Source organism: Mercenaria mercenaria, chromosome 8 (genome assembly GCF_021730395.1).
Source record: "Mercenaria mercenaria strain notata chromosome 8, MADL_Memer_1, whole genome shotgun sequence".
In the NCBI taxonomy this organism is placed as follows: domain Eukaryota; kingdom Metazoa; phylum Mollusca; class Bivalvia; order Venerida; family Veneridae; genus Mercenaria; species Mercenaria mercenaria.
The window spans coordinates 72939711-72956262 of NC_069368.1; the positions used below are offsets into that span (position 1 = coordinate 72939711).

Consider the following 16552-nt stretch of genomic DNA (forward strand, 5'->3'; position numbering starts at 1 on the left):
ATCCCAGGTATCGGTACATAAAACTCATTGTGATCTTATCATCGCCGCATTCTTCTTCAGAATGTGTGGCTCTGACATTAGTATACTTATTATACGAAATTACGAAACAACACAATTTAGCGTGTGACCAAAAATACGAAAAGCTCATGGTATTTGATATTTCTTTTCTTTCTTTGTTTTGGAAATGCCTCGTATGTTCTTTCCTTAATTCTTAAATCAAGTTAAAATTGACTTGTTGATATAATGCTTCCTATAGATGTATTTAGACGAAGTTCCAATATTTCCCAAGGATATGAATATGTTGAAATCTGGTGCCAACACTAGGAGATACACTGATAATTGTAGTATCATAGAGATTACATAAACAAGAGAATGTCATAGAAACGAACTTATTTCATATGATTTAACTGATACTCTAATTTCTTTACCTTCCTTGAAGAAACGAAATACTATCGTAAAAATGCATATATAGCTGATATTTTGGCCCTATTTGATATTGTATATATTGGCAAGTGTTTGTAATATCTATCATAACAGTTTATTTTTGTTATCTGAATTTTTATTGTTTTCCCACGTTTCACACTCCGCAATCGTCGTAGGAAGTTCATGGGTGGCACTTTCCGGAAGTCGTAAAGCTAAAAGTACAACGAGGAGACACATTCCACCAAATATTGCACCAGGTATCCACAATGCTATTAATGCCTAAAATAAACGAAAGAATGGTCAAATAAATTAGGCAGTCAAGTATATACGAGAAACAGGTATGTCGAGCAAGCATTATGAAACAAAATTGTTTCCGTTGATCATTAAATGCCAGGAACCCCTAGCTGATGTAGAATGTCATATACATTTGTAAACCAGTGAATCCTATATTTAGAAAGTACACACACTCCATTTTGGTGTATATCTTGCAGTATATTATACAAACGAAGCATAAAATGTGCATACTGCTTTGGTGAATAACCAGACTCGTAATGGTATTCTCAATATCAACTAGTTTGACAATAACACCCGTTGTCACACATATACCTTCATGGTATTTGCAAAGAACAAGTTCTATTCATCAGTATAATGAAAATTTCATTGCCAAACACTTTGATTAAAGCTTTAAAATGAACAAAGTATGCGTATAATATTTTTACAGACGCTACAGAAATACTTGATAAGAAGATCTGAGATGAAAGAAATGTTATCACATTATTGTGTCTTGAATCAATCCTCGTAAGATTATACCTGTCCAAATTCCCATGTCATTTAATTAAACATTCCTACCAGTCAAAGATGCTTGCAGTTACTTACTGATTATGATGATGGTAGTAAAACTTGTCATACAGGACTTACATGATTAACAACAGTTAATAGTTAATATACGCACCAAGTTGCTGACAAAAGGTGCCAGTATTCCACCAATCCGTGAAATGGAAGATGATATTCCGAGTCCACTATTCCTGGAAGTACAATTAGGTGAACCAGTTTAACAACATGTGAATGTGCTGCATGATTAACAAGACATTAACGCTGATCAAATTTCCAGTACTAATGAAGTAGCAAAATATATCTACCGAGAATATGTCTTGCTAATCATTATTGTCTCTACCAATTGGATTCTTTGGTCTTCTCATCTACTTTGGTGTTGGGGAGGGGTGAGTTGGGACTGTTTGTATAAAACACAGTATTAAAATATCCCTCTGGTACTTACAATTTGTATGCATAGGATATATTTCAGGTGGTGATTTGTAAAGAAATCTTACCTATAATTTGTAGGATATATTTCAGGTGTGTACAAAAATACAATACTGAAAGACCCTGTAATGGCCGACTTTCCTATCAGTGAAAATGCTGTTGCAACGATTCCAGCCACCTCATTGTCTTCTGAAGAACATTTTGAATGTTTCAAATTAACTGGCTTACATTATACAAAAGGTTGGTTAAGATATATTTTTGTTCTAACAGTAATAAAGAATTAATTATTACAGTGTTTACATCTTCAAATCCTATTGTTTTGTCTATGTCATATAAAAGGTGAATATATCCTCGAATGCTGACCGTGTCAATGTCTCTATATACATTTAAAATTATGTTACGTATTCATAAACACATCTCACTTAGCACGCATTTTGTTTAAGGTCAATTTTCAATACATATATAGGCTTTTAAAATGTACAATGGTTTTAATATATCACACATAACATATCAGACCTAATACAACAAATATAGCTCATTAAAGCAAAGTTTGCACTAGGGATTTTCTTGACAGCCTTAGTATAATCAAAACAATGAATAATAAAATATGTAAGAAGATCCTTTGGAAGCATAGAATGCAACCAAGCAAAATAATAGTAGACTCGGTTGGATTGAGTCTGTTCATGAGAGGTAATGGGAAGTGCAACACCTCTCACATCCACTAGCACCGGTTTAAGTGGAACTCTATTACAAATGTATTGAATGGATTCCATGATCCCAAAAGACCAGAAAATATAACATAGCATTATGTTCTTACCGAAAACAGTTAGAAGAACTGTAGCAATGATTAATGAAATTCCGGAAATGGCATACCACAAAATCATTGTCCATTTGCGTCCAATTCTAAACGAATAAAAAGACATTTTACAAGTTATTTGAATGAAAGCTACCAGGCCATCAAAGCATTGCAAATTGCATCGCACAGTAAGTATGCTTATAATAACTCAACATTTGAGGAAGGCCTTGTCTGAAGATGCTATGGTGATTTTTAATTTTTTTGATTGATACATGGTATTTCAATCCATTTTGATTTGTATTTTCGTAAAAGTAGGCTAACTCACACATGCTACTATTAGCAATCCCATTTCTCCGATATCGTGTTTCCCGAAATTCCCCACATGATATGTTGTACTATGGTTATAGGAAAACTTAAATCTTCATTAGAATTTGTTCATTCTGGGATTCATGTTTGTTATTTTTACAAAATCATTCCTTCATTTAAAACGTTATCATACGAGTATTTGAAGACGTTTGAGCAAGAGTATAAGAGCAGTGTACCTATTGAGAAGACAGAAACTAATGACTTGCGAAGGAATTTCAATGACACCGCTCAAAAAGAAGTTGATGAACCTATCACCAGCAAGATGTGAAGAAACTAAGGTAAGACCGTAATACGTTCCTGTAGCTACAATCCTGCAACAAATAAAACATGTTTACCAGTTCATTCAAAATTCGAAATAGAAAAGGAAAACCATACATTCGACGGTATTTAGATAATACGTAAATGTAGTGCATGAGTAAAAAGGTCGACCACATTATAAAATTACGACAGGTATTTCCGATTTCCATGGCTTAGCAAATTGATTTAAAAATGGTTTAGAATTATCGAAGTTAACATGTATGACATTAAACATTTTCTTAAAATATCAGACGCTCACAATTAACGTAATGCATTAGGATACAATTCTGTTTTTAAAAAAATCATCTTTATAAAAAACGTACCATGTATACCAAAGAATAAAAGTGTTCACTCTAAGAGAAGGGTTTTTTAAAATGTCAATGACAGTATATTTTTTCACAGTTTGAATTGTCATATCGCTTTCCATCTCGTCATGATTCATTGAACCGTTTGTCAAAATTTTCATTTCCTTCTCGTGTAAATTGGCTTCAGGTGTTTCTGTAGCAGTAAGGTTAACACTTTCGTTCAAGACAGATTCGACTTCTTTGTAATCTACTTTATTCCACCTGGCTGCCTTCTTCAAAATTCTTTTGGCTTCGTCCAGTCTCCCGTTTGATAAAAGCCATCTGACAGATTCATCCATCATCCTGAAAAGAATGCTTATCTTTTTATCATTACCATAATGATTTTTGTCAAAACAATTAACCATCACTTTTACACTGTAGTGTTTTCAATTGCTATTACATTTAAATCATTTAATAAAGTAATTTGCTCAAAAGCATCGTATTATTTGTTCTTTTCTCAGAATAAAGATAGAAAAAACATAAGCAATTTTCAATGATCAAACCTATGAGAATATACTTTGGATGCATAGAACGCAACAAAGATAATCAACAGCAGACTCGGTGTTACGGTTTGACAGTCTGTTCTTTAGAGCTAATGTAATGTTCATCATCCCGCCTTTAGACGTCCAGCATCAGTGTAAGCAGAATGCGTTTGAATACTGTAAGTACTTTGGGATCATGGAGTGAATTCATTGTTTCGTTTCTGTATTCTTATGCTGCTGGGCATAAATATAGAAAAACAAAGAAGCATACCACTGCGTCTTAATAGTTTTTTTGCTGCATATAAGGTACTGATATCATTAGCCGGATAAACAGTTATGTTTTAATGCTACAATTGTATTAGTGCGCTCAATACATGGTATATATACTTCTTAAGATAAGTTAAATTATGATTTTTGTTATATACAGCAATCTATCATAAAGCGTGAGAATCATTTACCAAATATAAGTTTATATACCATTATTTATTAGACACAATGAGGTTTTACAGAGGGTATTACCAAACTATACATACCACCACTCAGCTAAAGCGTACAGTGAAAATGCAGCAATCGCTAACTGCAGGTACCGCCAGTTGATGTCCTGGAAGACAAAGCCGTACAAGGAGAGAATCATCAAACCCATACCCCACGTGATGAAACCTGCTGGTGCCGTGTGAGCCCGTGCTTCTCTGGGAAATATCTCCAGCGCTAGGGTTTTACCCGTGCACACTATGCCCTAAATATAATAGAACATTTTTTGTAAACAAGAAAAGAAAAAAGAAAAAGTTCTTAACTTAAAATGACTTCTAGACATAAAAGGATTTGTTGGGTTGTGAAACATTTAATGCATAATTTTTATACGTCATGTATGTTTTACAAATTATAACAGTACAGTATATAGTTTAAGGTAGGACTAATTTCAAATATATGGTTGCAGTTTCTAATGTTCTAAATTTTCATAAATTTGGAAAGAAATGAAATATTTTAAAATGTTTTAAAATGATAAATCTAGGTCTCTGAGAACAACATTCATTGTATACATATGAAGTGAACATCTTTTTCTGAAATTAATCCATAACTTCGTACATTCATCTATGCACAGTTACAATAGCGTCAAAAGGGATAACTCGCAGGTAATTACCTTTACCGATTGTGTATTCTCATTGATAATGATGATGTAACACCCATTAATTATTTTAGAAGGTTTGTAGGAAATATTTTGTAGTTGCTGTCATTTTTCTTCAGACATGCACAATCCCATTAAATTATAAAAATAATGCTTTTTACGCGAAAATAATGGATAATTAGAATTTTGAATTTACATAATTTGTATCTGTTTAACAAAGAGCAGTTTACAGCACTAACAAAAACGTGGAGATGGACGGCTTCAGCAAGTTAATAAATACTATAAAGAAGCAAAACTATGGACATGTACGGCTTCAGCATTGAAATACAATGAGTACTGATATGTATGACTTCATTATTTTTAGCAATTGAAGTACAATGCAATACATGTATGGCTTCAGCAATTGAAGTACAATGTAATATGATAAAAAAAAAGCAAACCTATGTACGGCTTCAGCAATTAAAGTACAATGCAGTACAATTAAAAAGCAATCATAAGTATATATACGGCTTTAGAAATAAAAGTAGAATATAACACGATAAAGAACTAAACCTATGGATATGTATGGCTTCATCAACTGAAGTACAATGCAATACGATAAAAAAGCACACATATGGATATGTACGGCTTCAGCAATTAAAGTACAATGCAATACGATCAAAAAGCAAACCCATGGATATGTACGGCTTTAGCAATTAAAGTACAACATAATACAAAAAAGAAGCACACCTGTTGAAAGGTTCCCGTAATTAATCGTAAGGCAAGAAGCATGTAAATGTTCTGAGAGAACGCCATCACGATCATTGAGCAGAAAACACCAACATGTGATATAACATGCACCGTCTTCCGTCCAAATCTATCTGCTAAATGAGACATGATTAATGCACCTAGTCCCTGTCCAGCCAACACAAGGGATTGTGCAAGAGCAGCAAGGTTAGAACGGGAACAAACCAAATTCCACTGAAATAACAGAGTAAAATATTTTGATTATATCTGCCTTCAATCGATAAATGCATGGTCTATTGTAATTTGTCAACTGTAATAAATGAACTGAGTAAACTCTCGAAACAATAAAAAGCTAAAGTTTTTATTATGAAGTGTTTTGAATTATGATTTGTAAGTATAAATAGTTTTATATTCTGCTATAGGAATTTTCATTGATTTCATTGACTCCTTTGTTATGTTTCTTTTATAAATAAGATATGCTAATCCATTGAATGTTTGGATAAATGAACTAAAGTCACCTTGTATTAGTAAATCTTTTCGTCTAGGTATTTTCTATTTGTGCATTTAATACTCTGTGTAATCGATAATAAGATATTTTTTGCTCGTAGTTTTTCGTATATCAGTTATATATTTTGTATATGTCTCATTGATTATCTCACGTTACTGACTTTTGTATATGCTATTTTGAACGAAAAACATCCAAAGCAGTTGATTGAATTGATAAGATTATTTCTTTCAGAAATAATTGTTTTGTAAGCAAACGCAAGCAGTCTGTTACCGCTAGTCTCAGAACCATGCAAAATAACATGAAATGTAAAAGCAGATATACTCTTATTAAATAAACGTTATCTCTACCTGATATGCGTAGGAATTTTCATTTGTAAAGGAGTAGCTTTCACATGACCTAGATTCTAAAATTTTCGATGTATTCCCTTCGTTTGCGTAGACGTCATAACTGCACTGGTGTTGGGTGAAACTAACGTTTCCTAGGTCTGACGTTGCGTTGTTGACAGCCGTTGGCACGTCACAAACGTACTCTGGGATATAACCTTAAAAATATGGAATTTATTATATATTAAGTAGTTTGCATAGGTTAGATATTCCAATGAAGTCATTTATTGACAAAACGGTGTCTTGTCATCCAGGAATTAGCATATGACTGGTAATCTATGAGATAACATTTAGGAATGATGCAAATATTGCAACCATGCAACCATTCTACAATTATCAGAATATGTGTGTGTGTGTGTGTGTGTGTGTGCGTGCGTGTGTGTGTGTGTGTGCTTGCTATGCCATGATGCGCTGATGACTTTATGGATTGAATTAATAGACTCTTAAAATCTAAGTGAACCAAACATTTAAGAAGACGCTTACGTAAACTCAAGGACTTTAAAAACAGCTCATCTACAGAAAATTTGATCCAAGAAGATTTTCTTATTGCATATATTTATGAAACATATATTCATAGATAAGGGTATTAATACCGATTTTTTGTGCTAAACGAAGTGTGACTACCGCTCATGAAGCTCACACTCGGATTAGTTTTATTCGGATATACAGAGATTCGGTTGTTGACGTCGGAAAAGAATATCGAATATCCGTTTAAGTCGTTACATTTTTAAAAGATAAATAGACTGAACAGTTGTTCAAATGATAAAAAGTTTAATTATATTTTAAGTTGCTAAACGCCAACATATGTTACGTCGACGTAAGTTCAACCGTTCCAATGGTGGTGACAAACGTGAAGGTCTAGAGCCGCAGCCTGTTTAGCAGGCTGGTAACATTGCCCGATCGGGCTTATGACACAAAAAGTAGTATTTCTTGAAAAATAATGAAGCTATTTCTTTCAAACTAGGTCCATTTATTAAGCATACCATGTAATGCTTAACAAGATAGAAATAGCTTTGTTGCCTTCAGTTTTGTTAGAATTACTTCCCTTTTTCAGTATTTTATGATGCATAATTTTTGAAGTCCAAACAATATATGTTTTAATGCAATGTTTAAAACAGAAAAGGTTCAGTGGTTTTCTATTGCTCCAAACTTGTGCGCCAATACCTTTATTCTATGTATTTAGAGTAAATACTTTGTTTCTAGTGCAGATGTATGAGCAATGTTTTTAGAACTAACATTTCTCAATAATGTTGTAAGTGAAAGCAGAGTAGAATGTATACATTCATTTACTAGCGCAATAATTTAGAGCATTAGAAAGCCATTGAACCCTTTTTTGTTTTAAACTTAGGATTAGAACATATTTTTTTTGGACTTCAAAGATTATGCGTCATAAAAATCTGAAAAGGGGAAATACTTCTACCAAACCTGAAAGCAACCAAGTTATTTTTATTCTAATTTGTATTATTTGTTATGCTTAATAAATGGACCAAGTTTGAAAGAAATATCTTCATTATTTTTCAAGAAATACTACTTTTTGTGTCGTAAGCCCGATCGGGCAATGTTACCAGCCTGTTTAGTATGATTTAGGTGAGCCCCAAAGCCCCGCCCCAACCCCCTTAGCGAAATAAATAGATAATGATTGGTATTGTCGCTTTCAAGAGTTTCAGTAAAAGAGTTTAAAAAAACTACTTTTAAGATAATAAGAATCAATACTTTCGTAATGTAATTTAACGTTGAGCATAAGTTATGGATGATCTTGTTTTGTTTACTATTCCTTTTAATCTTTTACCAATGTATTTACATGTATATGTATGTATGTATGTATGTATGTATGTGTTCTTTATGTCTTTGTAAAGCAATTTTGAACGCACATATTTTGTTTGAAAAAAGTGCTTTATAAATATGGTATAATAATAATAATAATAATAATAATAATAATAAATAAATACTGATTTTTGGGTCGGGGCTTTGCTCCGACTCAATGGAATTATAGACGGTAAATGAAAATCCACTACACTTTTTAGTGCAAAACGGCAAATAACAAAAATGAGTGCAGCTATAACAAAGTGAAAAAGGAATATCATCAGGACTATTTACGGCTATTTTTATAATGCAGTCGCCAGTGACGTCATCAATATATGTTATGTATACCGCTTGATATACACAACAAACACGATTGCTTCTGAGAAACTATTCCGAATAAAAACTTGACGGAAACCGTATTCCAAGGGCGAAGTTTCGCTCAAATGATATAAATGAGCATTCAGTATTTGAGCTGAAACTCTGGCTTGAATGCCGTGGATTACCTAACCGTGGAGATAAACCGAAAGTTATAGTAGAAAAGGTTCGTAAAGTATAACGTTCGCCGTTCAGCAAACACTTGTCGTGACTTAATTACGCCTGAATCCGTTACTTATAATTGCAGATTCGAATGCTCGCTTTTAATTTTTAAACCTAAGCTTATTTTGTTGCATGTACATCTTAATGACTTTATCACTTTTAAGACAGGAAAGTGCGCAGACTGGAAATTATACACTGTTTTTCAAAGAGCCTACTGACTATACTGTATTTGAATGGGACTACAATTTCATCTTCATTTTTTTATTGAATGGCTGCATTATGTCTCTAAAGTAGCTACGGAAATCTTCCTTTTTCTTGTAGATTAACAAGTCATATTGAATTTAAAATTAATCAAATATATGTAGCAGAAAAAAAGTTTTGCACATGTGTTTTGTGTCAAAAGCTAGGACATGAATTTAACACCCTATAAATCTTTATCACTAAATTTTATGGTCAAAAGAACAATCGATTTGTCATTTATTCACATATGTATAAGTATCGGGTGTCCTAAGTAGCTCAGTTGGTAGAGCGTTGGCGCATTAAGTCGTAGGTCCGCGGTTCGGGTCTAGGCTGCACAACTTTTCCTTAGATTGTTACCTTTGGAGGTTCTACTGAGATGTTCACCCTTGGAGCCCATGCGGAGCAAAGCAGTTTGACTGGGGTGTGCATCTGAATTCGGTTAACAGTCTGCGTCAGACATTAGCAAAGAGTACTAATTATCTTGCAATAAGTAGGAAGGTGTGTAGCGGTTCTCGTACCGGTGGGCCATTGTAGCTCAACTGGAAGAGCGTAGGTATGGTAAGCCGAAGGTTCGAGTCGCGCTCTAGGCTGCACATTTTTTCTGAGACCGTTTCATGATGATAAAAAAACAAAGACAAATATCAAACAGGGAATGCCACGTACCAAAAACGCAGCTTCCCCAAAATGAAACCATGACTTTCATTTGTTATCAAAACTGACTAAAAAGTGGTGGTTGTATGTGTCCATATATCATATATAATTTGTTTTTATACTGCAAACCACGTACTTAGTTTGCAAAATATGTTTTAATCAACCACGTACTTTGTTTTGTAAAATATGTTTTCATCTTATGAAAATAGAATTTATGTGCAGCCAGCATGTAAACTTACTTGTGAATTAGTTTCATTACATGCTGGCTAGGGGTCTGGTAATGACAAACGGACCCCTGGCGGTGCGGTAATCAAATTATATACTTGTAGTTGTACTGCTTTGTACCATGTTAACAATGTATATGATATTTGCTAAGGAAAAGCTTTAACTTTATTATTCTAATCCCTTGTTCCCGGTGGCAATAACAAATGCGAAATAAATGTTGTTACCGCTTTTGTTACCCTTACATATATTTTTATTTGATGTCAAGCAAAATTGAACCATTTGACCGAACATGTTATTGTTGAAGAAAATGGAGCTCAGAAAAGAAAAAAAAACAAACAAAAAACAAGAGCTGTCAGTTGACAGCGCGCTCGACTATTTTCAGTGCTTGATAGTATAATATAAGTCATGAGTAAAACTTTAACATTACAGTAAGCATATTCTAAGTCGAAAAGGGGCCCTTAATTCAGTCAAAATGATTGATAGAGTTGCCTCCTCCTTTTTACAGACTGGGATCATGATGGTAAACAAGTATGCAAAATATGAAAGCAATATCTCAATGGACTTTGAAAATATTTGGGGTGGTACGCAAACTTTAACATTTGTGTGACGCTCACGCTAAAGCTCATGGCGACGCCGGGGCGAGTAGGATAGCTCCCCTATTCGTCGAATAGTCCAGCTAAAAAAGGAAAGAAAATTATCACTAGTTAAATTATCACATTTTTCGCCTGAGAACGAATTTGTTTCGGTGCAAATGAAGAGTATTCAAAAGCATGTACTATAATGACTTATATAAATCTGGCAACCATACACAATTAATTGGCTAGTGTCACGCAACGGAGATAGCTTCATACACTATCATTGCTTACTTCATATTTTGTTTGAAGTACAGTAAACTCCGGTTTTAGCGAACTCATCGGGACAAGCAAGTGTGTTTTCGTTATAACCTGAGTTTGTAATAAAAGTATAGTGAACATGTTTCTTATAGGCATTATTCAATCTGACTAAAGTACTTGATCTTCTAAACGAAGATCTGAGAACGACCCATTCACATTCGTCTTCTGTATATTTTGGATTTCCATTATTGCTATTTTTATGTTATCCAATCAGACGACTTGTTCGATTGTCAAAGTATAAGAAAAATATGCGGTTATTCCAGGACTCGAACCCGGGACCCCTCGCTTACAAAGCAAGTGGCCTACCGACTGAGGTAACCGGCTATCTGATAAATTGCTACATAAGAATTGTAAATATCAAAAGTCAATGCTACATGTAGTTTTGCAAGATGTTGTAAGCTAGGCTCTGATTGGCTAGCGAAAGAGCCGTCAGAACGAGGCAATGAATAGGTCGTTTTCAGATCCTATGCGTAGCGTAATATAGGAGATGTACTTTAGTCAGATTGGGCATTATTTGTATAGCAAACTGATTTATATGATTAGTTGATTTGACGTGCATTGAAATTCACCAATTGTTTTTGTAGTTTTATAACAATTTAGGTACAGTTTTGCAATTCATCTCATAATCCTACTATCTGGTTGCTTATTTTGTATTAATCCTGACCATGTGAAATATTACCATCATACGCTGTCTAGGATGAAATTTCTATAACAAAATTATAATACAGTGTTAACAATTAATAAAATGTTGGTTGAGAAATCGGAAAAATTACATTTTCAAGCCTATATTAAAACTTTTGGATATGACTTTTTGTATAACACTGCAGACGTAATTTGTCTCGCATAATATTTACTTTATCTTGAGCTGAGCGCGAAACTATTGTAACGGTATATAAATAAAGAATAAGATATAACAGCCTCACGCTCAGCCTCCGATATCATAGATATACTGTAAGTGTACTTATATTAGCGCAGGTAAATTTTAGCGCAAACGTCTTAAATTGAGTAGTTTCGACTTATTAGCGCGTACTTGTATTAGCGCAGTATCAGCAGCGCTAAAATAACCAATTGGCGGTATCTAAAACATCAATTTCCGATGAAATACGGAAAAGCCCGAAACATTCAAGAATGAATCCTATTCACGCAAACTGGCTTATTACTGCCCATCAGAATGTGAAAAACTCGACAATACTAAATGGATGGCGGCTGACTGGTATTCGTAATGAAATCGACATGGCCTGCAAATAAACATGCATAGGTCTACAGTATGACATAAAATCTAAATTTGTTTAGATCATGTTACTCTGTATACTGTAAATTTGTACATGTATACAGTGCAGAATGGTGATAATTGTTTGTTCTCAAATTCACACTTGGTTTTCAAAGCAGTAAAATGTTATGGTGACACTCGTAATTAGCGCCACTAGACAAACTGGCGATCCGATCTACTCCGTAGGAACTTGAAACTTGATAAAAATGCAACTTAATTTACAAAAATAGATGACTTTTTTTTACTAATGTTCAAACAGCAAAACTTTTAGCAGAATATTAGTTAGGAATGCAGTTATTGTCATATTTACACACTACATATGTATTTCTCTGTGTTCTGTTGCATTGTAATTACGATATTTACAATACGATAAATGTTACTTTTATTAGGAAAGCCTTTCATTTCAGTCTAATATTAGCGCTAGACATGAATTAGCGCATGCCCGATCCCGCTTATAGCGCGAAAATTAGTACTCCGCTAATATTAATACACTTACAGTATGTTAAATGTATGAAATTATCAATTATTATTCGATAGAAAATAAAAATCAATAGAAATCCATTCATTACACCTAGTTAAATCTTACGCTATTGACACCGGCACAAGTCATACGATATTACAGTATTTGACAACCAATTCACAGTGAGATAAATATGCTCTTTCTACATAATTAGTGATTTAATATTTTGAATGCGTATTACGTAACTAAATTACATGTATCATATTTCGAAAGACCTTGAACAACATTTTTAAAAATCATCAAAACAAGATTTCAGTGTAATACTTGGTTTTAGATGTCGTTTAGATAATATTATATCAATATCCCGCTACGTTTAAATATTTGTTTTAAGATTCAATATTGTTGGTACGAAATCTACCCAATGCTAATGTTCAAGCCTGAAATTTTCTTAGTTTCGCACTTCGCTTACCCTGCTCAATTTAAATAATCAATATTTCCATCTTTGAATCTGGAAATACTACCATTAATTGTAAAAATAGATGCTAACAAAAAGATACTGACTGAATGCCAAACAGTGCAGATCATGATTAGACTGCACAGATGTGCATGCTGATTGTGATCTACACTGATTGCAAAGGCAGAATCAAGCATGATATTCAGCATCAAATGGTTTCTGATACATATTTTATTTTCACATATAAATTTGAGAATCTTACACTTTATCTTTACCTCTCTTAATACTTAATATTTTTGACACAGATTCAAGCTATTGTGCAATAACTTCATCTACCATTGGAGTCATTAAACACTCCAGTGACAGCTCCAGTTTCCTCAGATGTGTCCAGTTTCTCTATCCATCATCGAAATAGTCGGGGGCGCTGTCTCCTGTGACAGTTGTTACCTGTCGTAATGTTCACTGCAAGTGAATACTCTTAATCCGGGACTGAGTTTTCCCAAATCAGTGTAGGTACACATATCGCAAATTTGTTTAAATTAAATATGTGATTTTAACCTTTAATACACAAAAATGTCTTTGAATCGACAATCCAAACTGATACTATTTACTAAAGAAAGATATGTTAGTCATTATGTGTAATAGAATTCATACAATAATGTTGAATTTCTTTTCGTTTGTGAGTATAATATTTTGATATATTTTAAAGCTACAAAGTACAATCTGTTTATAAACTGGTTTGTTTCTTATTTGTACCTACAGCGCGTGCATAAATCTTAGAAATGCCAGACATAAACCGATTTCTGGCGTAAATATTTGGGTTCGCACAGGCCTTGGAAAGTGCTTGAAAACAAGCTGCATCTTGAAAAGTGCTTGAAATGACGAATTGAACTGTAAAAAATGTAAATTTTACTGATTCCTGTTGTGATTTACTGACAATTGATTTCAAAATGGCAAGTGCCGTTTCAAACTGAGTTGGCTAAAGGATTATAGATGGTGCAGAAAGGAAAATGACGTCCACAAAGCGCACTGCCGAGCTGTAATAAAACAATTGAAAAAAGTGCCATGGGCGAAAGTTATGAATAATATCTATGGTTTAAATAGTTTGATAAATATGTTTCAAAGTAACAACACCGAAGAAAAAATGTAACAAATGGAGCGCGGTATAGGTCCTTGAAAGTTCCAGTTTGTCCTTGGAAAGTCCTTGAATTCAGTTCCCAGATTTCTGTATGAACCCTGGAGATTATTCTGCTATGTTATATACTCTCAGTGCTTTGATAATAAATATGACTTTATTGCAACAAAAGTCGTAAAATTTTGACAAAAGTGGTTGTTCAGGAGTATGTTATTTACTTCGAAAGGTAATATAATTAACTTTCTGTAAATGCACACAATAAAGTCAGTATGACGTTTATAGAAGCAGGAGCTGTAAACGTACATGCGACTACGGTCACGCTTTAAGTATGTCAAAACTAAGAAACCACCATATTGAATCAGACTTGATAAATCTTATCAATTTAATGAGTGAATATTGAAATACAAGTTACAAGAATGAAATTATTTAAACGTATTTAATGGTGTGGGATATAATAGGTTATTCAATAGGCCTACATATTAAAACAGAACAAAAGATAACTATTGCAAAAAAGTAAAATCTGTTTACTCACCTGTAAAAACAGCACTCAGTATTGCAAAAGAAGCAGGTATAAAGTCGAGAAGTATCAAAAACAACTGGAAAGACTGGAACTTTCCCCAAGGCTTAAGTGCCCGCCATACAGCATCCAGTTCTGTAACTCCGTCCTCTGTTCCCATTTCCATAAATACCTGTACCTTTTCAAAAAAATGTCTTCAAACTTTATCAAAAATAAATTTTGACAAAACACTATTATTCTGAATAAGTCGGTCTACTGGGTAAAATCACTGGTTGAGTACCGACTGTATTACTTGTTTGATTACTTATACATAATAGATTACGGTTAACATTGTAAAACGTAAGAAATCTATTTTTCAAACATTTTAAGAGTTTAAGATTACAAAACAGAGGTCAAAAGAATGCATAAGTCAAAAAACTTAATACTGACTTGTAGTGAACCCTTCGACTTAAACTGGATTAAGCATGGATTATTATGGCGCACGATTGTTGTTACCAAAATTAAATCTGAAATTGTATGAAAACAAGTATAGGTCCAGATCAAAACAGAAAACAGGAATAATGCTTTAACAGCGTTACTACAAAACGCTCAATTACTTTTAATGTTATAACAAAGCATGAACTATAAACTTATAATAATATACTCAATATCTTTAAAAACGCCCCATCCATCTATCATTTGGAAAGCTTGATTCGAGAAGACTATTGTAATGGATATGTTTATAAAATATGCATGATAAAGAAAAGTATAATCCAGCAAACAAAAAACGTCTTTTTTGGTTGTTATGACGTCTTTCTGTGACGTCTTTAAGATGTTTTTGGTTGTTTTTGAAAGGTGCGTTCACGTCTTTTTAGAGACGTCTTAATGACAACAGAAATGCTTTACTAGTCAGGTCTTTTGTGAAGCAAAGAAATTATCAAACTTTCGATCCAACATATATCTCGTATCATTACTTTATCTAAACAGTTTATATGGTAAAAGAAGAACGACGAAACGTGGATTTTATCATAAACAAAGACGTCATTATGACGGTTTTAAAACGTCTTTCAAAAAACGTTATTATTTGGTAGGTACAACGATTTCTTAAACACGCCTTTTTCTGATCACAGACGTCGCGACATTAAAACAACCGAATATATTTACATTCGCCCTATTCTTTTCCATTGAAAATTATGACGTTCATTTCGTATGAACAGCAAAAGGAAAGGCGCGAAAGTTACGTCATCGCTGCTTAGTGATAACCGGCCGCTGTTTTGACGACGTCCGCTTATAGTCAGGGAGAACGTTCCTTAGATGACGTCGCAGTTGTTCCGTCTGGTGCACAGAATGGCCGGGAAGCTGATTTTAATGTTAAATGCCACAAACTATGTGCAAATTATAATATTATCTTCTTTACAAATGGAAAGGAAATAGCGCGATTCATGAATTTGCCGATCCTATTCTGTCGTTCATTTCGCATGAACACCGAAAAAATCATTTCATTTCTTAAAAAGAAGTCATCAAGACGTCTTTTGTTTCCTGGGAAGGGTTCTTATTTATACGTGCTAACTGAAGCTAGACTTACGTGCATGAAGCTCATATTCGGATTAGTTTTATTCTGATATACATAGTACTGGTTGTCGTCGTCGGAGAAGAATATCAATTATCCGTGTTACT

General features: G+C 33.6%; 1 protein-coding gene across 3 annotated transcripts; it reads right to left on the minus strand.

Annotated features, from left to right (window-relative positions):
• Positions 1–388: 388 nt before the first annotated feature.
• Positions 389–15455, minus strand: LOC123566092 (organic cation transporter protein-like). Of its 3 annotated transcripts, XM_045359938.2 has the most exons (11): positions 15326–15455; positions 14912–15074; positions 6676–6869; positions 5824–6054; positions 4502–4704; positions 3466–3789; positions 3022–3156; positions 2501–2586; positions 1752–1872; positions 1376–1448; positions 389–702 (listed from the first exon to the last, which is right to left on the minus strand). In XM_045359938.2, the coding sequence occupies exons 2-11, from the start codon at positions 15060–15062 to the stop codon at positions 529–531; spliced, it is 1692 nt and encodes a 563-aa protein (XP_045215873.2). In that variant the 5' UTR covers positions 15063–15074; positions 15326–15455; the 3' UTR covers positions 389–528. The 3 variants fall into 3 exon arrangements, with proteins under 3 accessions (XP_045215873.2, XP_045215874.2, XP_053406151.1); XM_045359939.2 differs by lacking the exon at positions 15326–15455 and having other exon boundaries at positions 14912–15250; XM_053550176.1 differs by lacking the exons at positions 5824–6054; positions 15326–15455 and having other exon boundaries at positions 14912–15251.
• Positions 15456–16552: the final 1097 nt, after the last annotated feature.

Excerpts from the sequence above, each read along its gene's own strand:
- LOC123566092 (XM_045359938.2), bottom strand. The coding sequence starts at position 15,062 with ATGGAAATGGGAACAGAGGACGGAGTTACAGAACTGGATGCTGTATGG. Across the intron at positions 3,790-4,501 it reads TACGCTTTAGCTGAGTGGTG|GATGATGGATGAATCTGTCA; the intron begins GTATGTATAGTT and ends CATTCTTTTCAG. Across the intron at positions 2,587-3,021 it reads AGTTTCTGTCTTCTCAATAG|AATTGGACGCAAATGGACAA; the intron begins GTACACTGCTCT and ends TTATTCGTTTAG.